The 23,443-nt window shown below is 43.3% G+C and overlaps 1 protein-coding gene across 4 annotated transcripts; it reads left to right on the top strand.

Moving 5' to 3' along the window:
* Positions 1 to 317: 317 nt before the first annotated feature.
* LOC129813772 (afadin- and alpha-actinin-binding protein-like) lies at positions 318 to 22,180 on the top strand. Of its 4 annotated transcripts, none has more exons than XM_055866284.1 (14): positions 318 to 567; positions 5,857 to 5,975; positions 6,122 to 6,294; positions 6,531 to 6,743; positions 7,033 to 7,143; positions 7,361 to 7,496; positions 7,664 to 7,739; positions 7,868 to 8,087; positions 8,836 to 9,007; positions 12,619 to 12,758; positions 15,289 to 15,465; positions 18,723 to 18,840; positions 18,953 to 19,132; positions 20,500 to 22,180. In XM_055866284.1, the coding sequence occupies exons 2-14, from the start codon at positions 5,933 to 5,935 to the stop codon at positions 20,625 to 20,627; spliced, it is 1,887 nt and encodes a 628-aa protein (XP_055722259.1). In that variant the 5' UTR covers positions 318 to 567; positions 5,857 to 5,932; the 3' UTR covers positions 20,628 to 22,180. The 4 variants fall into 4 exon arrangements, with proteins under 4 accessions (XP_055722259.1, XP_055722261.1, XP_055722260.1 ...); XM_055866286.1 differs by having other exon boundaries at positions 318 to 4,056; XM_055866287.1 differs by having other exon boundaries at positions 319 to 567; positions 18,953 to 19,103.
* Positions 22,181 to 23,443: the final 1,263 nt, after the last annotated feature.

The raw sequence follows: 23,443 nt of genomic DNA, 5'->3' as shown, positions 1-23,443 counted from the left end.
CATTCCTAATTTGCAAAATGTCCGTAGGACGTTCAAATCTGACGTCACCCCATTGAAGTTGACATTTAAAACGTTAAAGGTAAGGGATTTTTTATTTTTTTGTATTTTATTTAACTTGGCAAGTCAGTTAAGAACACATTCTTATTTACAATGACGGCCTTATTTACAATGACGGGTTAAGGTTAGGGTTATATGGTTAGTGTAGGGGTTAAAGTCAGGGTTTAGGGTAGGGACTTCCCAAGGATCACAGATAGCCCTAACCTTTGGATAAATAGTCCGTCAGAGGAACGACGGATCCAATACAGTGGACTGATACTGGTTGCTTGACAACGCGCCCGCCAATGACGGTGGTGTTTGTTTTGAAGCCAACTTTAAAAACAATCTACCTTGCCAATGTGGGCTAGTTTGGTATTCATGGTTAAGAACTAAGAACTACTTAGTTAGCTAACTATAGCTAGATAGAGACGGATTTCACTTATTTTTTTAGATTGAACTATTGTAGCCTTCTTGAATTGGCAGGCAGGCTAAGCAATGTAATCCCTCACTCCACGTCGGACCCGAAATCAAGTGAGTAGCCACACTAAATTAACGCCGGCATCCAGCAATGACATGTCCTAGCTAGTTAGCTACAAAAATATTTTGCAACGTTTCATCAAAACCTAGCTAGCTACTAGTACTCAGCAGTTAACTATATATACTGTAGTAGTTTTCTACCTCGCTAGCTAGGTAAACCAGCCAGGTCAACAACGTCAACGGAACAGATTAGCGAACGTTAATAGTAGTTTACAGAGTTGACTTTAGGCAAACGTTAATCAAACTTTAGATAACGCCAACTTAATTTGCTAGCTAGTTAACGTTATCTCGCTAAGTGTTTACATGCGAGTGTGACTACGTTTTCAACTGAGCCTCCTGTGTATTGATCTCACTTGCAGCATCTCAATAAAATGATTAAAATATATAGTTTGGTGTGTTGATACTAACGTTAGGCTATAACTGTATACTCACACAATGTCTGATATTGTCAACACTAAAATGTTTGCTTCTTGTCAGTTGCCTGCTCTTATTGGATTCAAATGTATTTTGGGACGTAACGTCGGGAGTCTATTGGCTGGACTCCCTAATACAGACTCTCAATGTTGTGTCCTAAATCATTGGTTGTGTCCCAAAGCTAAATTCAGATGGAGGCACAGTGAGTGGATGTTGCTCTGTAACTCCCCTGTTTTGGTTAAAGCGTGACATAGGGAAAACTTAAATGGGAGTTAGTGTGAGTGCAGATAAGAGACCTATGCAGCCTGGTTAAATGGATAAGGACACCACATAGCTACTGCCACTGTGGCTCGATTTACCTTCTCCGTGCTATCACATGCAGCAGCGGTGTGTGGGTAAAATCACTGAGGAAGCCAAGCCAGTATAAAAGCGATATTACAACCTATGTTGTGATAATTGTGTTTGCTCCCATTTGAACATACATCACCGTGATAAACAATAAGGCATGTAAATAAGTCAGTGGTTGAATAAATTCAACAAATATGTTTGTTTTATCACAAAACCGGCGAGCAACATCTGTTCTGTGAAGTCCAAAGCAAATATTGTATGTCACAAATAGTTATACAATGAACAAAAATATAAACACATGTAGTGTTGATCCTCATGAGCTGAAATAAAAGATCCCAGAAATGTTGTATATGCATAAAAAAATTATTTCTCAAAATGTTTTGCTGAAATTTGTTTACAACCCTGTTAGTGAGAATTTCTACTTTGCCAAGATAATCCATCCACCGGAGAGATGTGGCATGATCATTACACAGTTTCACCTTGTGCTGGGGACAATTAAAGGCCACCCTAAAATGTGCAGTTTTGTCATACAACACAATGCCACAGAAGTCTCAAGTTTTGATGGAGTGTGCAATTGGCCTGCTGACTGTAGGAATGTCCACCAGAGCTGTTACCAGCTAATTTAATGTTCTCTACTATAAGCTGCCTCAACATCATTTTAAGGAATTTGGTACAGCCTCTGCTATTGGGCTCCCGAGTGGCGCAGTGGTCTAAGGCACTGCATCTCAGTGTACATGGTTCGAATCCATGCAGTATCACATCCGGCCGTGATTGGGAGTCCTTTAGGGCGGAGGACAATTCGCCCGGCGTCGTCCAGGTTTGAATGAAATTGTACTAAAAATAATAATAATTTAGCACCATTTCAACTTTAAACCTTTAAACATGATCAAATCAACAAGGTTATATATGCTTAGTTTAGTACACTGAAAACAAACTTTGAGACCAAAAACAATTCAGTCCATTGTTGCTAAATATCATGTGGCTGTCCATGGTACTGGTCTCTGTGTGTGTGCGTGCCTACTTGTAAACTAGTTGAACGCCAATGCCATCCTCTCATGTTGGCAAGACGGTTTATGGCTTTGTAATACAGTACGATTTTTGTAATCATAGGCTAGCTAAAATGCTGGCTAGCCTAGGATATCAACACAAGTAGACCAGAAACTAAAATTACGTTTTGCTGTGTAGAATGTGATTCAGCTTGTTGCACCAGGAAAGTCTTAGGATCATATTATAGTCAAAGGGATCTGACCAATGGAAGGATCATACTGAGGCCCACTTGAATAATGTATCTGCAGTTGTCTATTGTTAAAGCCTTTTTTTTCAAACTATCTTAGCATTTTGAATTCCGTGACATTGTTAAACCTTGCACACATAACACAGGTGTGTGTGTGTGCCTAAAAGCCTCCCTCTGGCATACAGTCACACACTAGCCCAGAGATGGCCGCCTCGCATCGCGCCGACAGAAACAAACATCTCTCTGGTAAGAAGGGCGGGGGTGTATGCCTTATGATTAACGAGACATGGTGTGATCATAACAACATACAGGAACTCAAGTCCTTTTGTTCACCTGACCTAGAATTCCTCACAATCAAATGCCGACCGCATTACCTACCAAGAGAATTCTCTTCGATTATAATCAGTCATGTATATCCCCCCCAAGCAGACACATCGACGGCCCTGAAATAACTTAATTTGACTATATGTAAACTGGAAACCACATATCCTGAGGCTGCATTTATTGTTGCTGGGGATTTTAACAAGGCTTATCTGAAAACGAGGCTCCCTAAATTTTATCAGCATATTGAATGCGCAACCCCGGCTGGCAAAACCCTGGATCATTGTTATTCTAACTTCCGCGACGCATATAAAGCCCTCCCCCCTTTTGGAAAATCTGACCACGACTCCATTTTGTTGCTCCCAGCCTATAGACAAACTAAAACAGAAAGCGCTCGGGTCTGTTCAACGCTGGTCCGACCAATCGGATTCTACGCTTCAAAATTGCTTCGATCACGTGGACTGGGATATGTTCCGCATAGCGTCGGACAATAACATTGATGAATACGCTAATTCGGTGAGCGAGTTTATTAGCAAGTGCATCGGTGATGTTGTACCCACAGCGTCTATTAAAATGTTCCCCAACCAGAAACCGTGGATTGATGGCAGCATTCACAAAAAACTGAAAGCGTAAACCGCTGCTTTTAATCAGGGCAAGGTGACTGGAAACATGACCGAATACAAACAGTGTAGCTATTCCCTCCAAGGCAATCAAACAAGCTAAGCGTCAGTATAGAGACAAAGTAGAGTCGCAATTCAACGGCTCAGACACGAGGTATGTGGCAGGGTCTACAGTCAATCACGGACTACAAAAGGAAAACCAGCCCCGTCGCAGACCACGATATTTCGCTCCCAGACAAACTAAACAACTTCTTTGCTCGCTTTGAGGACAATACAGTGCCACTTACACGGCCCGCTACCAAAACCTGCGGGCTCTCCTTCACTGCAGCCAACGTAAGTAAAACACTTAAACGTGTTAACCCTCGCAAGGCTGCCGGCCCAGACGGCATCCCCGGCCCAGACGGCATCCCCAGCCGGGTCCTCAGAGCATGCGCAGACCAGCTGGCTGGTGTGTTTACGGACATATTCAATCAATCCTTATCCCAGTCTGCTGTTCCCACATGCTTCAAGAGGGCCACCATTGTTCCTGTTCCCAAGAAAGCGAAGGTAACTGAGCTAAATTACTATCGCCCCGTAGCACTCACTTCCGTCATTATGAAGTGCTTTTAGAGACTAGTCAAGGACCATATCACCTCCACCCTACCTGACACCCTAGACCTACTCCAATTTGCTTACTGCCCTAATAGGTCCACAGACGACACAATCGCAATCACACTGCCCTAACCCATCTGGACAAGAGGAATACCTATGTAAGAATGCTATTCATCGACTACCGCTCAGCATTTAACACCATAATACCTTCCAAACTAATTATTAAGCTAAAGACCCTGGGTCTTGACCACGCCCAGTGCAACTGCGTCCTGGACTTCCTGATGGGCCGCCCCCAGGTGGTGAGGGTAGGTAACAACATCTCCACCCCACTGATCCTCAACACTGGGGCCCCACAAGGGTGCATTCTCAGCCCTCATGTACTCCCTGTTCACCCATGACTGCGTATCCACGCACGCCTCCAACTCAATCATCAAGTTTGCAGAAGACACTACAGTGGTAGGCTTGATTACCAACAATGATGAGATGGCCTACAGGGAGGAGGTGAGGGACCTCGGAGTGTGGTGTCAGGAAAATAACCTCACACTCAATGTCAACAAAACAAAGGAGATGATTGTGGAGGAGGAAACAGCAGAGGGAGCACCCCCCTATCCACATCGACGGGACAGTAGTGGAGAAGTTAAGTTCCTCGGCGTACACATCACAGACAAACTGAAATGGTCCACAGCGTGGTGAAGAAGGCGCAGCAGCGCCTCATCAACTTCAGGAGGCTGAAGACATTTGGCTTGTCACCAAAAACACTCACAAATTTTTATGGATGCACAATCGAGAGCATCCCGTCGGGCTGTATCACCGCCTGGTATGGCAACTGCTCCGCCCACAACCGTAAGGCTCTCCAGAGGGTAGTGAGGTCTGCACAACGCATCACTGGGGGCAAACTACCTGCCCTCCAGGACACCTATACCACCCGATGTCACAGGAAGGCCAAAAAGATCATCAGAGACAACAACCACCCGAGCAATATTTCACCGTTTGATCATTTCACTTTTATATTGTCTTATATATAAGACAATATAAATAGCCTGTTCACCCCGCTATCATCCAGAAGGCGAGGTCAGTACAGGTGCATCAAAGCAGGGACCGAGAGACTGAAAAACAGCTTCTATCTCAAGGCCATCAGACTGTTAAACAGCCATCACTAACATTGAGTGGCTGCTGCCAACATACTGACTCATCTCTAGCCACTTTAATAATGAAAAAATGTATGTAATAAATGTATCATTAGCCACTTTAAACAATGCCACTTTATATAATGTTTACATACCCTACATTACTCATCTCATATGTATATACTGTACTCTATACCATCTACTGCATCTTGCCTATGCTGTTTGGCCGTTGCTCATTCATATATTTTTATGTACATATTCTTATTCATTCCTTTACGTGTGTGTGTGTATATAAGGTAGTTGTTGTGAAATTGTTAGATTACTTGTTAGATATTACTGCATGGTCGGAACTAGAAGCACAAGCATTTCGCTACACTCGCATTAACATCTGCTAACCATGTGTATGTGAAGAATAACATTTGATTGAGTTAACATGCAAACCCTCTTTACTCAAGCTCAAAGTATCACTCTACTACAGTCCAGTGTAACAGCCAAGGCCTGAAAGCCTGTCCCATGCTGGCACGTCACACAGATGACAGTTAATCCTGCATGGTGTTGAAGAATCGACCCAGATTATCCTGCATTAGACGCTTATATCACTGGCTTGCTGCTTGATGCTCTATTTCAGGATTCTGTTCCAGTGAGGGATGCCTCCAGTTGGTCTCTCTCAGATCATCTCCCTACTATCTTGACGCTGTGTTGGCATGGAAGACTGGTGGACTACAGCAACTATAGAGCCATCAATAGGTAAGTTAATTCAAATGGTGTCTCTGGGGGGGGAAATTGTTTGATTTTATGGGATGCATTTTTGTTTTAAACCTCTTAGTCAGCCAGTCTGAGTCAACTCTTAATATATCAATTGGTTGTTCTCTCCATTTCCCTACTATGTTTAGAAAACCATGAGCTCTCCGGCATAGCAAGAATGACGATGTCCCCCTCGTGGCATCATAACAACCTTCCTACAATGCACTCCTCCACCATGCCACTGTCCAAGAGTTCCTACAATGTGTTAAGTGCCTTCTGCACTGAGGACAATGTTCCCCGGTGTATCTCTTACATCAATCAGGTACTGCACCATTGAAATGGCTATTATTTAGGTTACATTTAGAAAATCAATACTTTCCCAATACTCTGTGAAGGTAGCATTGTATAATGTGCTGCTTGCTTGTTTATATAGCCAGGTATCACTATTCTTCACTACTTGATTTGAGGTTTTGTGTATCTGAAGCTTCATTTATCTCATGAAATGAATCCTCTGAGTGCCAACCTATTTGTCTGCCCTCTTTTTGGGGCCTTGTACAGGAGATGGACTCTCTGGGGTTCTCCTCTGCATGTATTGAGGCCAGCTCACCAGAGGTAAGCGGGGGACTGAACACTGTGCCAGCCCTGAACGGCATGTATGAGCTGCTCCAGATGCAGCGCCGCAGCCAACGCAGCCGGCAGGAGCAGGAAGCGGAGAGTCTTAAGAGCTCCAGCGCCCTGGAACACCTGCAGATAACCAACTCCAGACTCAAGGTCAGGCAGTCTTTCCCATACATCGCTTTCCAGACAGGGTGCATATTGTCAATAGAAAGCTAGGTTGGGGCGCCTATAGAATGATAGGAGAAACACTGAGACGGGGGTTTACCACAACAACACTGACACTCATTTTACTACGTTTCCTATGTACAGTACATTGTCCTTGGGTGAAAGGTGCTTGCTTACCGCTTATAGGAGAACTTATAGTCTTAGTCAAGGTGAGCACATTCGCATACACTAGACTATATAATGTTGACATTACATGTACGTTTGTGTTTGTTCCCAGGATCAGCTGGAGCTCTCTAAAAGAGAGACGTCGGGACTGCACGAGGCAGAGAGGCAGCTGCAACTCAAAATCAAGACTCTGCAGAACTGCCTTAAAACTGAAAAAGATGAGGTAGACTTTGTAATAAAATTGTTAATCATTACACTGTATATTTAATGATATGCTTGTAACTGCAATCATCCATGGGAAATGTAGATTCGGTGTGTGTGAGCCTGTCAAACCAGGGTCGTGTTCAGCAGGGCACACAGAAAAATTGTGTTCATGTTGGACAGGTTCAGGTAGTTCTTCCCCGTTTCAAAATGTTTTCTCCCTATTGAACACACCCCAGGAGCAGAAGCTCCAGAGCATCATCGCCAGCCGAGCCTCTCAGTACAGCCATGATGCCAAGAGGAAGGAGAGGGAGAGCACCAAACTCAAAGAACGCCTCAACCAGCTACTGATGGAAAAGAGGGATAAGAAACTCGGTAGGGGTGCTGGACCATGTTCTCAAGACATAGTTTCCTCTTCTTTATTTCAAAGGTTGTTGGAAATGTGAATCTTTGCAACCAAGTATCTTAAAAAAATAAAAACGTCCATGAAAAACGATGTATGTCTTTATAAAAAGTCCCTAATTTTCTTTTATCTCTACTAGCGATTGACGTATTGAACTACTTGGGACGGGCTGATGGGAAGAGAAGCCAATGGAAGACTGGAAAGGTTGAGGCCAGGTAGCAATACTCTTCAAACTGAACCATGTCTGTTTTTAAGTGCAGTCATCAACTCTTGATGCAACCAATCCTACATGGCTTTGGAGAAGCCACTTTTATGGGTGTGTGTTTATTTGCCATTATTGTAGACATGAGGGGGAGATGTACAAGTCCCTGCTGAGTGACTATGAGGTTCGTCATAGAGCCCTGATGCTGGAGAACGTTGAGCTGAAGAAGGTGCTGCAGCAGATGAAGCGGGAGATGGTGTCTATTCTGAGTCCTAGTCCTAGGAAACCATGCTCCAGCTTCAGAGACCATGTGGAAGACAGCCTAGAACTGAGTACCAGAAGTCCCCTACGTGACAGTACAGTGAGCTCCAAAAGTATTGGGACAGTGACACATTTTAAATAAGAATAGAATGTTTCTAAACTTCTACATTATTGTGGATGTTACCATGATTACGGAATTCATCTTGGAATAATGATTGAGAAGGTAATTATCATGGTAGCATCCACATGAATGTAGAATTGTTTAGAAACATTCTATTCTTATTTACAATAAAAGGGAATCCAATGACACTACATTATTTTCCATTCATTTCTATTGGGCACAAAATAATCTGAAACACAACCAAAACAAACAGCAAATGCATCCAACAAGTTTGTAGAGTGACAATCTTCATCTAATCATTGCGTGCTAGGAATTTGGGAACAAATACTAAACTTTTGACTACTTTTAATATAAATATATGTTATTTGTCCAAATTATTTTAGTCCCCTAAGATGGACTTTGTACATAGTGTTGTAATTTCTAAATGGTTCACCAGTATGAAGAAAAAAAACTCTAATTAAAACTGCACTTGAACCTTATAGTCGTTGTATAATTTCAAATCCAAAGTGTTGGAGTACAGAGCCAAAACAATAAGATGTATCGCTGTCCCAATACTTTTGGAGCTCACTGTAGATGCAAGACCTAATACATTTTGATAATACTCTTACAAATGTTAATCTTGACTTCGGTTATGTAGTGCCTATCACAAGATCTCTAAGCACTTTACATTACGTATGGGAATGACATCTGGTTAACTTTGGTGACGTGATCATTGTTGTGCCTTCAGGCCAGCTCAGACAGGGATAAGGAGGTTGGCGACTGCAGTAGAGAGACCCTGGACCAGTCATGTGACCACGCCAGGGAACAATCCTGTGAGCACGCCCGGGAGCAGCTGACCAATAGCATCCGGCAGCAATGGAGGAGACTGAAGAGCCACATGGAGAGACTGGACAGCCAGGGTACAGACATCACATCACCCATATTACCAAAGAAGTTGACAATAAATCTAACTCACTGGTTATCAATGGTTTTCTCTGGGAATTAACTGGTGTATTTTAGCAGTTGATGTTACTCTTCAATAACACAGCAAATCAGGGGGAGAAAAATGGGTTTATTCAAAGAGGACAAATCATAGATGTTATGCTGAGAGGTAGATTTTCATTCTCCCCTGTCTTCAGTGATTCTCTCCACAGAACAAAGCGACAGGATGTAGTTTCATAACCCAACCCTAGCCTGTGGTTGACCAATTATAATTCCTTACAATAAAACTGGGCCAATGGCCAAATAAGTACCCGGTTTCAGGCTCACTGCCTTGACAAATTCCTCCCATGTCTCTGACCCATTGATCATTAATTCCCTATTACAGAAAAAACACTTTCCATTGATCGTTAGTACTCTATTGACTTTTAGTCCTCTGTGTATTTATCTTTGAAATATTCTTACTCCCCCAGACCATTTTTAAAAAGAAATATACTTAAAATTTATTTTTAGAAAACATGAAAAAAAATAGGCAGTATAAAAAACAGCAGTAAGCATAAAATCTTTCACATTAAACACAAAGGGCATATTTTACTTCTTGTTACAATAAGAAATAGATTTCAAACAAGGTTATAGAAAATGAGTATTAACAGGTGTAATGATGTCTCTTACGATTCCTACCACATCCTGTATTAGGAGAGAACTCACAAAATAAATAATTGTCTGCAAGACAATATTCAATTGTCCTATTGGCAAGGTAATCATTCACAAAGTCCTTTAAAACTTACCAGCTGGCATCAACTATTAACTGTAACCCACGATAAGGATGTAGAGTTTCTTACAACGCTTCAAATGGTCCCATGTTTTCGTACCCACGTCTCGTAGATGCTCCAAAGTATTTGACCATTCATCCAACTGTTTTGGAGATGCTGATTTATGTGTGATTACGGTCACTGGCTGTTTGTCTTTACTACTTTTTACAGCCTGTGTGTTGGCCTAAGACATCTTTTGTCCATTCACTCAGAATCTGTTGACTCAAAGCCAGGCAGTGCTGACCAGATGCTTGAAACCCGATAATCTTTGCGCAACTCAGCCTGAGGATAGATTGATGGAACAAAGGGTCCACAGGAGGGGGCCAAGTCTGCTTTTACGACCCTCGCCTGTAATTGTTGAATTCCTTTTTTAAGGTTTTTATCTGTTCAAAGAGCCCTCAAACTATCTGTATCTCTCCAATGTCCTATCACGCTTATCAAGACATTTCTCATCCTGCTTCCTTCCTTCGGCTAATACAGTTAGACCATCTTGTTTTTGTCAACGAGTTAGACGTTCTCTGTATTATTTTCCCCAAGCTTTTTGTATATCAGACAGATTCCATCTTTGTCAACATTGACAGAATATTTCTTTATTGCTTGCCTACACTTCTCTACTTTGAAATGGTTCTTCATATCACTAGACCGTGACTTTAACATATTTTTCATGCTCGCATCCGGACGAGCTGTTCTGCCCTTCTCCAGTGGTTCTCGCACTTAAAAATGGCATTACATTAACTTCAAAAGATATATATTATACATCTCTATGGTTATATACAGTTGAAGTCAGAAGTTTACATACACTTAGGTTGGAGTCATTAACTCGTTTTTCAACCACTCCACAAATGTCTTGTTAACAAACTATAGTTTTGGTTAGGACATCTACTTTGTGCATGACAAGTAATTTTTCCAACAATTGTTTAGACAGATTATTTTACTGTATCACAATTCCAGTGGGTCAGAAGTTTACATACAATAAATTGACTTTAAACAGCTTGTAAAATTCCAGAAAATGATGCCATGGCTTTAGAAGCTTCTGATAGACTAATTGACCTAATTTGAGTCAATTGCAGGTGTACCTGTGGATGTACACTGCTCAACAAAATAAAGGGAACACTTAAACAACACAATGTAACTCCAATTCAATCACACTTCTGTGAAATCAAACTGTCCACTTAGGAAGCAACACTGATTGACAATAAATTTCACATGCTGTTGTGCAAATGGAATAGACAAAAGGTGGAAATTATTGGCAATTAGCAAGACACCCCCAAAAAAGGAGTGATTCTGCAGGTGGTGACCACAGACCACTTCTCAGTTCCTATGCTTCCTGGCTGATGTTTTGGTCACTTTTGAATGCTGGCGGTGCTTTCACTCTAGTGGTAGCATGAGACAGAGTCTACAACCCACACAAGTGGCTCAGGTAGTGCAGTTCATCCAGGATGGCACATCAATGCGAGCTGTGGCAAAAAGGTTTGCTGTGTCTGTCAGCGTAGTGTCCAGAGCATGGAGGCGCTACCAGGAGACAGGCCAGTACATCAGGAGACGTGGAGGAGGCCGTAGGAGGGCAACAACCCAGCAGCAGGACCGCTACCTCCGCCTTTGTGCAAGGAGGTGCACTGCCAGAGCCCTGCAAAATGACCTCCAGCAGGCCACAAATGTGCATGTGTCAGCATATGGTCTCACAAGGGGTCTGAGGATCTCATCTCGGTACCTAATGGCAGTCAGGCTACCTCTGGCGAGCACATGGAGGGGTGCGGGCCCACAAAGAAATGCCACCCCACACCATGACTGACCCATCGCCAAACCGGTCATGCTAGAGGATGTTGCAGGCAGCAGAACGTTCTCCACGGCGTCTCCAGACTCTGTCACGTCTGTCACATGTGCTCATGTGCTCAGTGTGAACCTGCTTTCATCTGTGAAGAGCACAGGGCGCCAGTGGCGAATTTGCCAATCTTGGTGTTCTCAGGCAAATGCCAAACGTCCTGCACAGTGTTGGGCTGTAAGCACAACCCCCACCTGTGGACGTCGGGCCCTCATACCATCCTCATGGAGTCTGTTTCTGACCGTTTGAGCAGACACATGCACATTTGTGGCCTGCTGGAGGTCATTTTGCAGGGCTCTGGCAGTGCACCTCCTTGCACAAAGGCGGAGGTAGCGGTCCTGCTGCTGGGTTGTTGCCCTCCTACGGCCTCCTCCACGTCTCCTGATGTACTGGCCTGTCTCCTGGTAGCGCCTCCATGCTCTGGACACTACGCTGACACTACGCTGACAGACACAGCAAACCTTTTTGCCACAGCTCGCATTGATGTGCCATCCTGGATGAGCTGCACTACCTGAGCCACTTGTGTGGGTTGTAGACTCCGTCTCATGCTACCACTAGAGTAAGAGCACCGGCAGCATTCAAAAGTGACCAAAACATCAGCCAGGAAGCATAGGAACTGAGAAGTGGTCTGTGGTCACCACCTGCAGAATCACTCCTTTTTTGGGGGTGTCTTGCTAATTGCCTATAATTTCACTGCCTTGACAAATTCCTCACATTTCTCTGACCCATTGATCATTAATTCCCTATTACAGGAAAAAATACTGTTTCCATTGATCGTTAGTACTCTTGACCTGTCGTCCTCTGCATTGTGTATTTATCTTCAAAATATTCTTACATGTAGGTACTGTACATGACAATCAATTTAAAATCACTACCAGTACTGCTGCATTTGAAACTATTCTGCTGCCAAAACATTCTATATTTCTTCACCGTTGATCAGAATGTGTTGTGTCATCAGCCTCCCTGGTGCAGCAGAGCCAGCAGCGTGCTGGTAAAGAGCTGGTCCCTAGACAGATCCATGAGGAGGAGATGGGGAGGATGAGACTGGAGGTCCAGCAGTGTAAAGATTTCATCCAGACCCAGCAGCAGCTCCTACAGGTTAGTAAGGCTCTCTTTTCAAACCGAGCTACAAATATCTATAGTACATCTGTTTTATTGCCTTGAATTTGAGCATTACTAATCCTGTTCCCAAGAACCTTCCAACCAAATGCGTGAAAGGTCTGGTGAACTAACGCATCGAACTTAGCCTTTGTTAGCGAATACAGAAAGAGCGGGAGAACGTCCTGGTGCATATGCATTGGCTTAATCTACCAACCAATCATCTCCCACAACACCTTCCCCCTAACCCTCCCCTGTACGCTAGCACACCACAAGCACAGAGCCACACCTTGCAGTCGTGTCATTCGCTAAAATTAAATGATGACATACTTTACTCGGTAAGGTCACTCCCATGGAATTATATGGTCATTCCCACTAAGGCCAACTTTGAACCATTGATGTACATGGGGTGTAATAATTAGTCCAAACATTTTTGCAACTAAAATCAAATTTCAATCAATGGTATTTATAAAGCTATTATCAGCTGATGTCACAAAATGCTGTACAGAAACCCAGCCTAAAACCCCAAACAGCAAGCAATGAAGGTGTAGAAGCACGGTGGCTAGGAAAAACACCCAAGAAAGGCCAGAACCTAGGAAGAAACCTAGAGAGGAACCAGGCTGAGGGGTGGCCAGTCCTCTTTTGGCTGTGCCGGGTGGCGATTATAACAGAACATGGCCAAGATATTCAAATGTTCATAGAGACCAGCAGGGTCAAATAATAATAATAATAATAATCACAGTGGTTGTCGAGGGTACAACAGGTCAGCACCTCAGGAGTAAATGTCAGTTGGCTTTTCATAGCCGATCATTGAGTATCTCTACCGCTCCTGCTGTCTCTAGAGAGTTGAAAACAGCAGGTCTGTGACAGGTAGCACGTCCGGTGAACAGGTCAGGGTTCCATAACCGCAGGCAGAAAAGTTGAAACTGGAACAGCAGCACGACCAGGTGGACTGGGGACAGCAAGGAGTCATCAGGCCAGATAGTCCTGAGGCATGGTCCTAGGGCTCAGGTCCTCAGAGAGAGAGAGCGAATTAGAGAGAGCATACTTAAATTAACACAGGACACCGGATAAGACAGGAGAAATACTCCAGATATAACAGACTGACCCTAGCCCCCCGACACAAACTACTGCAGCATAAATACTGGAGGCTGAGACGAGGGGTCAGGAGACACAGGCAGGATATTACCCCACCCACTTTGCCAAAGCACAGCCCCCACAGGGATATCTCCAACCACCAACTTACCATCCTGAGACAAGGCCGAGTATAGCCCACAAAGATCCCCCCCCACGGCACAACCCAAGGGGGGGTGCCAACCCGGACAGGAAGATCGCGTCAGTGACTCAACCCACTCAAGTGATGCACCCCTCCTAGGGATGGCATGGAAGAGCACCAGTAAGCCAGTGACTCAGCCCCTGTAATAGGGTTTGAGGCAGAGAATCCCAGTGGAGAGAGGGGAACCGGCCAGGCAGAGACAGCAAGGGTGGTTCGTTGCTCCAGTGCCTTTCCGTTCACCTTCACACTCCTGGGCCAGACTACACCCAATCATATGACCTGCTGAAGAGATGAGTCTTCAATAAAGACTTAAAGGTTGAGACCGAGTCTGCGTCTCTCACATGGGTAGGCAGACCATTCCATGAAATGGAGCTCTATAGGAGAAAGCCCTGCCTCCAGCTGTTTGCTTAGAAATTCTAGGTACAATTAGGAGGCCTGCGTCTTGTGACCGTAGCGTACGTGTAGGTATGTACGGCAGGACCAAATTGGAAAGATAGGTAATGCTTTGTAGGTTAACAGTAAAACTGTAATCAGCCCTTGCCTTAACAGGAAGCCAGTGTAGAAAGGCTAGCACTGGAGTAATATCAAATTTTTTGGTTCTAGTCAAGATTCTAGCAGCCATGTTTAGCACTAACTGAAGTTTATTTATTGCTTTATCCGGGTAGCCAGAAAGTAGAGCATTGCAGTAGTCTAACCTAGAAGTGACAAAAGCATGGATACGTTTTTCTGCATCATTTTTGGACAAAGTTTCTAATTTTTGCAATGTTATAGATGGAAAAAGCTGTCCTTGAAACAGTCTTGATATGTTCGTTAAAAGAGCGATCAAGGTCCAGAGTAAGGCCGAGGTCCTTCAGTTTTATTTGAGATGACTGTACATCCATCAAGATTAATTGTCAGTCAACAGAAGATCTCTTTGTTTCTTGGGACCTAGAACTAGCATCTCTGTTTTGTCTAAAAGTAGAACATTTGCTGCCATCCACTTCCTTATGTCTGAAACCTCAGGCTTCCAGGTAGGGCAATTTTGGGGCTTCACCAAATGAGAGTATTGGACAAATTCAGGTAGGTCCCTCTCCATTTCATTAGCTTCTGTTTTAAGAAAGTTTTTGCAACAGAATTGGTGTAATGAATACGCCCCAGACTTATGTGCTGTGTGCAATGCCCTGGGGATGAGGTTAGTCTAATAGACACTTATTAGTTGTTCAGTCAAATGTTATGTCTGTTTCCTCTTCCTTGTGTTTGTCTGTGTGTGAGCAGCAGCAGTTAAACTGCCCCTGCTATGATGATGAGACTGCTGCTCTTCTGAATGACTGCTACACTCTGGAGGATAAGGAGCGTCTCAAAGAGGAGTGGAGGCTCTTTGACGAGCAAAGGCGGAACTTTGAGAGGGAGCGAGAGAACTTCACTGAAGCTGCCATTCGCCTCGGACATGAGGTATCCATTTTGTTTTTGGAAAGTTCTCGAGATGGAAGAATTATATTTGGCCAAGATGTGTCACTTAAAGGCCCAGTACAGTCAAATGATTTTTTCCTGTGTTTTATGTATTTACATACTTAACTCATAAAAAGAAACATTCCTTTTTCAGGACCCTGTCTTTCAAAGATAATTCGTAAAAATCCAAAACTTCACAGCTCTTCATTGTAAAGGGTTTATACACTGTTACCCATGCTTGTTCAATGAACCATAAACAATTAATTAACATGCACCTGTGGAACGGTCGTTAAGACACTAACAGCTTACAGACGGTAGGCAATTAAGGTCACAGTTATGAAAACTTTGGACACTAAAGAGGCCTTTCTACTGACTCTGGAAAAACACCAAATGAAAGATGCTCAGGGTCCCTGCTCATCTGTGTCAACGTGCCTTAGGCATGCTGCAAGGAGGCATGAGAACTGCAGATGTGGCCAGGGCAATAAATTGCAATGTCCATACTGTGAGATGCCTAAGACAGCGCTACAAGGAGACAGGACGGACAGCTGATCGTCCTTGCAGTGGCAGACCACGTGTAACACCTGCACAGGATTGGTACATCCGAACAGCACACCTGCGGGACAGGTACAGGATGGTAACAACAACTGCCCGAGTTACACCAGGAACGCACAATCCCTCCATCAGTGCTCAGACTGTTCGCAATAGGCTGAGAGGCTGGACTGAGGGCTTGTAGGCCTGTTGTTTGGTGAAGACCTGCCTTACATCACCGGCAACAACGTTACCTATGGGCACAAACCCACCGTCGCTGGACCAGACAGGACTGGCAAAAAGTGCCCATCACTGACAAGTCGCGGTTTTGTTTCACCAGGGTGATGGTCGGATTCACGTTTATCGTCGAAGGAATGAGCGTAACACAGAGGCCTGTACTCTGGAGCAGGATCGAGGTGGAGGGTCCGTCATGGCTTGGGGCGGTGTATCACAGCATCATCGGACTGAGCTTGTCGTTGCAGGCAATCTCAACGCTGTGCGTTACAGGGAAGACATCCTCCTCCCGGGTGGCGCAGTGGTCTAAGGCAGTGCTAGCTGTGCCACCAGAGATTCTGGGTTCGAGCCCAGGCTCTGTCGCAGCCGGCCGCGACCGGGAGGTTCATGGGGCGACGAACAATTGGTCCAGCGTCGTCCGGGTTGGGGAGGGTTTGGCCGGCAGGGATATACTTGTCTCATCGCGCACTAGCAACTCCCGTGGCGGGCCGTGCGCAGTGCACGCTGACCAGGTCGCCAGGTGTACGGTGTTTCCTCCGACACATTGGTGCGGCTGGCTGCCGGGTTGGATGTGCGTTGTGTCAAGAAGCAGTGCGGCTAGGTTGGGTTGTGTTTCAGAGGACGCATGGCTCTCAACCTTCGCCTCTCCCGAGTCCTTACGGGAGTTGCAGTGATGAGACAAGACTAACTACTACCAATTGGATACCACGAAATTGGGGAGAAAAAAGGGGTTAAATGTTTTTATTTTTTTTAAGAACTGGCAAATCTGGTGCAGTCCATGAGGAGGAGATGCACTGCAGTACTTAATGCAGCTGGTGGCCACACCAGATACTGACTGTTACTTTTGATTTTGACCCCCCCCCCCCCCTTGTTCAGGGACACATTCTTCAATTTCTGTTAGTCACATGTCTGTGGAACATGTTCAGTTTGTCTCTTGAATCTTGTTATGTTCATACAAATATTTACACATGTTAAGTTTGCTGAAAATAAACGCAGTTAACAGTGAGAGGATGTTTCTTTTTTTTGCTGAGTTGATGAGGTTGGAATCAGGGCTGTGGCGGTGAATACATTTTGTCAGCTGGTGATTGTCAAGCAAATAACTGACCGTTAATTATCAAACACATTTAGCATCTCCTGGCTTCCACGCCTAGCTTACAAGCCACTTATGCAGACCTTTGGAACAGTAAAAAAAAAGTAAAGTCTAAATCCATGTAATATAACCTACACCGTCACAATAAATGTATTTATTTTAGACGGGTCTAAAGAAGCATGATATGAAGAAAATGTCTATTTCAGAACAGAATGACATTGTCCTGATCTGGCTATGCCAAATGGCTGTGGACTCCACTAGTTGATTTAGCAGACCAAGATTTGCTTAGAATTCCATTATTTTACATTATAGTATGAAGAATACAATTGAACATAGCTGAATAAAATATAAATAATATTTTCTCAATGATTTGAGGGAGTGCACACATGCAGCTATTGTGTTGAGCGGTTAACCAAAGAAATAGGTACTCCTATATGCCTAATTTAGTTAATGTAACTTTAGTAGTTCTACAAACGGTGGGTATCTTGATTTTTAATACATTTTAAGGTTGCATGATACGACTCTAATGAGGATTTGAAAAAAAGTAGTTTGAAAGGCATAAGCTCTGCTTTGTTTTTAGTGCAGGCTGTTCATACTTCATCAGTCTCTCATTCACAATTTGACAAGCACTTGATAATGCATCGAATTTCCCAGCGGCATCCCCTTTGTGTGGCCGTAATGTAAAGAGAAGCAATGTGCTTAATATTTAGAAAGTTGAAATTATTATAGTAGGCCTAGCCTATAGAAAGCTGTTGTGATATTCTTTTTAATAGAGTCCATCACTTGGTTTTCTCACAATTGCATAGCCTATAGAAATGTTGCGCAACATGAGCTCATGGGCTCTCATGAAGTTTTTTGATTAGATTTTCGATAATATTTGCATTGACGTCAGAGTGATAAGAGGGACAATGGAGTGCTGAGTACCAGGCAGATAGCAAGTTTGGTAGGCTACTAATGACCATCTGCACCGTCAGAGCTTGGAGAAGCCTAATTACCGTGACTAAATTGTCAAGTGGAATTGAACTGCCATCATGACTCGTGACCGCTGGTGTGGCAGTAATACGGCCACTTAACAGCCCTAGTTGGAATAATACTGTAAAATTGTGATGCCCTTTTAGTGTAAGAGCTGTTTGAAAAGACCACCTGAAATTTCAGCCTGTTTTGGTAGGATGGTGTAATCACCAGGCAATAAATTACTTAATAAACCAATAAGAGTTTATTGCCAACTCTGCCATTAACAGCTAGTTTTCCACTTCCTACTCAGACCACACAGACAGTCCTAGCAAAATTCTTGCTTGAGAAATTTTTATTTTTAACCATTTTTAATGATTGAGTGAACATTTTTTTAAAGTCTGCATTGGACTTTTAACTGCATCTTAGCCCTGTTTCGTCAATTTTGTTTTCACAGAAAAAGGCTTTCGAGGAAGACCGTGCCTCGTGGCTCAAGAATCAGTTCTTGAACATTACTCCATTTGTGGACCGAAAAATACATTCTGCATCAGAAACTCAACATGCCTTATCAACTAGTACGTCGTATATTTATGCTGCAGCATTTAAAATTTTTTTTAAAGTACATTAAAATTCTAATGTGTAGTTTGTTTTATGCATGGTTGGTCACAATTGTCTTTTCCTTTCTAGGTAGTGAGCCCGATATGAGGATCCCCTCCACTCCAGCCAGGCTGACCAAATCCCGGACGTACGCTGCGTTCTCCACTCCTAAAGCTGTCGCTGGCATGCCCTCCACAGCTGAGCTCTACCACACACTACGCCTCATACCAGACAGCAGCAGGTTCTCAATCCCAGCTCGCTATTGTCATAGTCAGTCATTTTATGTTTTTTAAACGTATGTATGGGATACACATGGTATACATCGTCCAACGAAATTATTATTAGCAAGTACCTTCTCGACAATGCAACAACAAGAAATGAGAAAAGATAAGAAAACGAACATATAGTAAATGGCTCAGTACAACAGAATAAACTGTGTGATAAATCACATGACATTTAAATCAGTGTCTTAAACCAGTGCTGGGAAGTAAATCAATAGAATATTGATCATCACAAATCAGATTTCTTTAGTTGCATGTGTAATTGCGGGTGTATTGAAATGCTTGTGTCCAATATTGCAGTACTATCTAACAATACACACAAATCTAAAGTAAAATAATGGAATTAAGAAATATAGAAACATTAGGACCAGCAACTCGGTAGTGAGGGTTGCAACCGACGACAGATTATTTTTACGCGCTTCAGCACTCGGTGGTCCTGTTATGTGAGGTTCTGTGGCCTACTACTTTGCGGCTGAGCCATTGTTGGTCCTAGACATTTCCAATTCACAATAACAGCACTTAGTTGACCGGGAAGCTCTAGCAGGGCAGAAATTTGACCAATTGACTTGTTGGAAAGGTGGCATCCTATGACTGTGCCACGTTGAAAGTCGCTGAGCTCTTCAGTAAGGCCATTTTACTGCCAATGTTTGTCTATGGAGATTGCATGGCTGTGGTAAAACCAGTATATAAACATTATTAATGTGACCAGTGTTCCATGGTTATGTACAGAAGGCAGCAACCTCTAAGGTGCAGGGATGAGTAACCAGGTGGTAGCCGGCTAGACGGTGACTAAGTTCAGGGCAGGGTACTTGGTGGAGGCCGGCTAGTGATGGCTATTTAGCAGTGTGATGGCCTTGCGATAGAGGTTTTTCAGTCTCTCAGTCCCAGCTTTGATGCACATGTACTGACCTTGCCTTCTAGATGATAGCGGGGTGAACAGGCTGTGCTCGGGTGGCTGAGGTCCTTGATGATCTTCTTGGCCTTCCTGTGACACTGGGTGCTGTAGCTGTCCTGAAGGGCAGGCAGTGTGCTCCCGGTGGTGCGTTGGGCTGACTGCACCACTCTCTGGAGAGCCCAGGGTTTGGGGGTGGTGCAGTTGTGGTAATACAGCCCAACGGGATGCCCTCAATGGTGCATCTGTATAAGTGTGTGCGGGTCTTGGGGGCAAAGCCAAATGTCTTCAGTGTCCTAAGGTTGAAGAGGCGCTATTGTGCCTTCACCACACTGTGTGAGTGGACAATTTCAGATTGTCCGTGATTTGTACTCCGAGGAACTTGAGGATTTTCACCTTCTCCACTGTAAGGCTCTCTTTCTGTGTGGTTTGTGATCAACCCTTGTTTGTGCTTTATTCCTCAGCTCTTCCAGAGGCAGTTCAAAGCGAGGGAGCTGGCAGGAGTCCAACACCATCCATAGTAGAGAAGATTCTCGGGTCAGGTCCAGGGACCGATACGGAGGTGGAGACTGCTGCAGTATCTTCTCGCTAGGGTTAGAGGAAAACAGCCTCACCTGAATACACACTCCAGTGACACTTATATTACTGTGGACTCAACAGACCACCCAGATGGCAGTCCATGGCCGTGTTCATTAGGCACCAAACAGAAGAAAATGTAATGTAACGGAAGGGCTACCTGGATTTGTTCAATATGTCACACTCATTTTTGTTTTCTGTTGTGTGCCCTAATGAACATGACCCATGTTTCAACACCACCACTGTCTCAGGATGAACAGTGGTACATCGTTGTTCACCGAAACTCGATTGAATCAGAGAGAACTTTAATGAACATGTAGATTTCTTTTGTTTTTCTTTATTTTAGATTTAGATTTTTACTGAGTAAAGCATCTCCAAGTCTAAGTGTTCGTGAAGGGGCAGCCAAATCTTAATTTGGGTAAATCAGGGTTCTGCTTACACCAATTCGGTGCCTTTTTAGATAAGTAACTTGGTCAACAAATTTGTCACAATTTTAACATTCTATCATAAATGGCACATGTTCAACTTTTTTTTTTTTTTAACACGTTTTCCCATCAAGAGGTGTTAAATCTACAAATGATTATAGTAAGTGCTTATTAAGTGCCAAATATAGTAACAGGGTTGACGATGTCATCCTATATCAGCCATAAATGTCCTTGTGACAGGGGGAATGGAAGTTCGTGGTGTGCAACAGGGAGTGGCAATTGAATGCAAGCTTCACCTTTTTTTGTATTGTTAAAACATTTTCTAGCCTGTGTCTATGCATAACAGGGTTGACTTGTTATGCTCGACCTGCTCAGTTTCACTACAAAACACCAGAAAATGGCCAAAAAGAATAGAACCAGCTCACCTGCTTTTACAGTATGATTTTACTATTAGATGTTCAATGTTTCTTTAGAATAAAAAATGATTAGTTAAACTATTAAAACAAGAGGTCAGTTCATGTAACAGGGTTGACCTTAAAATGAGGGATAGACAAATGAATCACTAATCCGTTAAATAAATAATCTTCAGAAATGGCTGTCAAAGCAACAATAACTAGGGCCTTACAATGATGGTGAAAACTTGGAGAAATGTTGGTTAAAATCTTCCTAGAAGTCACTGAGGGTGCATGGAGGGACATGTCAAAATGCTGAATTTTGGCACTTTAGCAAGTCTTTACTCATTAAAAATAGGAATTATTTTATTCTCCATGAAAGGGAACTTCATTTAATATAACAGACTTCTAAAATACAATACTGGTGCACAATTTACTCAAACAGAAAATCCACTCAATCTATCTTTCTTTCTGTATTTTGTGATTAGTCACCTGTTTTATATGGTTCCAAAAAATCAAGTTTTCAAGATATTGGACATTCAAGAGATGCGAAAGGCACACTTTTTGTGGAACGAACCACATATTTTCCAATTTGCGAGAAGCTATCAATAGGCTACTGCCTAGTCCTGAATGTTTACACATGGTTTTCACTCCAGATCATTAATATTATTTTAATGAACTTTATTCTAAATGTTTAATGTTAAGTGATATGCTGCTCTGAAATTGCAATAAATGTATTTATTTTTAACTGACATGTCTTCTACATCTTGTGCTTTGTGTTTAGTACCCCTTAGCGGTTCATGACAGGAGTCATGAAGATGGCACCATACTGTATGGCCGCAGCCTTGCGAGCTCCGACCCAACTTTGCTATTTTGTGATTCTTTTGCACTAAATGTATCCGTTATCACTTATGATTGATTACTTTTGAACATCAAATCGTCAGTTACTAACCTCAATTCTGGCTTCAACTTTGACTCATCTGCTCTGGGCTCTGTGTAATTCCAACCACATTTTCGGGCTACACAAGGAATGGCCGGCAGGAGAGGGGGAGCCCTGGCGAGATTAAGGGAAAACTGGCCACTTCTTCCCTCCAATCTATTGGCCAATAGATTATCTTGATAGTAAGATGGATGACCTCCAATTGTGAATTTGCTTTCAATGGGACTGGTAACTACAATAGTCTCTGCTTTTCTGAAACATGGCTTTCGGACAAGATGCCTCGCATGGTTATCCAACTAAATGGATTCGCCATTCACTGAGCGGACAGGACATTGGATTCAGGGAGATCGAAGAGGGGTATGCCTCTTCATCACCAGCAAATGATTTGCTGTCTATAGCGCAGTGGAATACCTGATGGTCAAATGCTGACTTTTCTACCTCATGAGTTTTTAGCTGTTATCGTGACTGCTGTATACACTGAGTTAACCAAACATTAGGATCACTTTCCTAGTTTTGAGTTGCACCCCCCTTTTGCCCTCAAAAGTCTAAATTCATTGTGACATGGACTCTACAAGGTGTCAAGAGTTTCACAGGGATGCTTGCCCAGGTTTACTCCAATGCTTCCCCCAGTTGTCAAGTTGGCTGGATGTCCTTTGGGTGGTGGACCATTCTTGACACACGGGAAAATGTTGCGTGTGGAAAAGCCCAGTAGAGTTGCAGTCACTTGACACAAACCAGTGTGCCTGGCACATACTACCATACCCTGTTCAAAGGCACTTAAATATTTTGTCTTGCAGATTCACCCGCTGAATGGCACAAATACGCAATCCATGTCGGTCTCAAGGCTTAAAAATCATTCTTTAACCTACCCTTCATCTACACTGATTTTGAAGTGGATTTAACAAGTTGCATCAATAAGGGATCATAGCTTTCACCTGGTCAGTGTCATGGAAAAAGCAGGTGTTAATGTTTTGTATATTCCTCAGGACAAGAAAAACAAGCTGGCACTGAACGAATTGAACAAGACTATAAACAAGCAGGAAACCATGCATGCGGAGGCTGCTTTTCTGGTTGA

The sequence above is a fragment of the Salvelinus fontinalis genome, chromosome 17 (assembly GCF_029448725.1).
Source record: "Salvelinus fontinalis isolate EN_2023a chromosome 17, ASM2944872v1, whole genome shotgun sequence".
In the NCBI taxonomy this organism is placed as follows: Eukaryota; Metazoa; Chordata; class Actinopteri; order Salmoniformes; family Salmonidae; genus Salvelinus; species Salvelinus fontinalis.
This window is presented reverse-complemented; position numbering and strand designations above follow the sequence as displayed.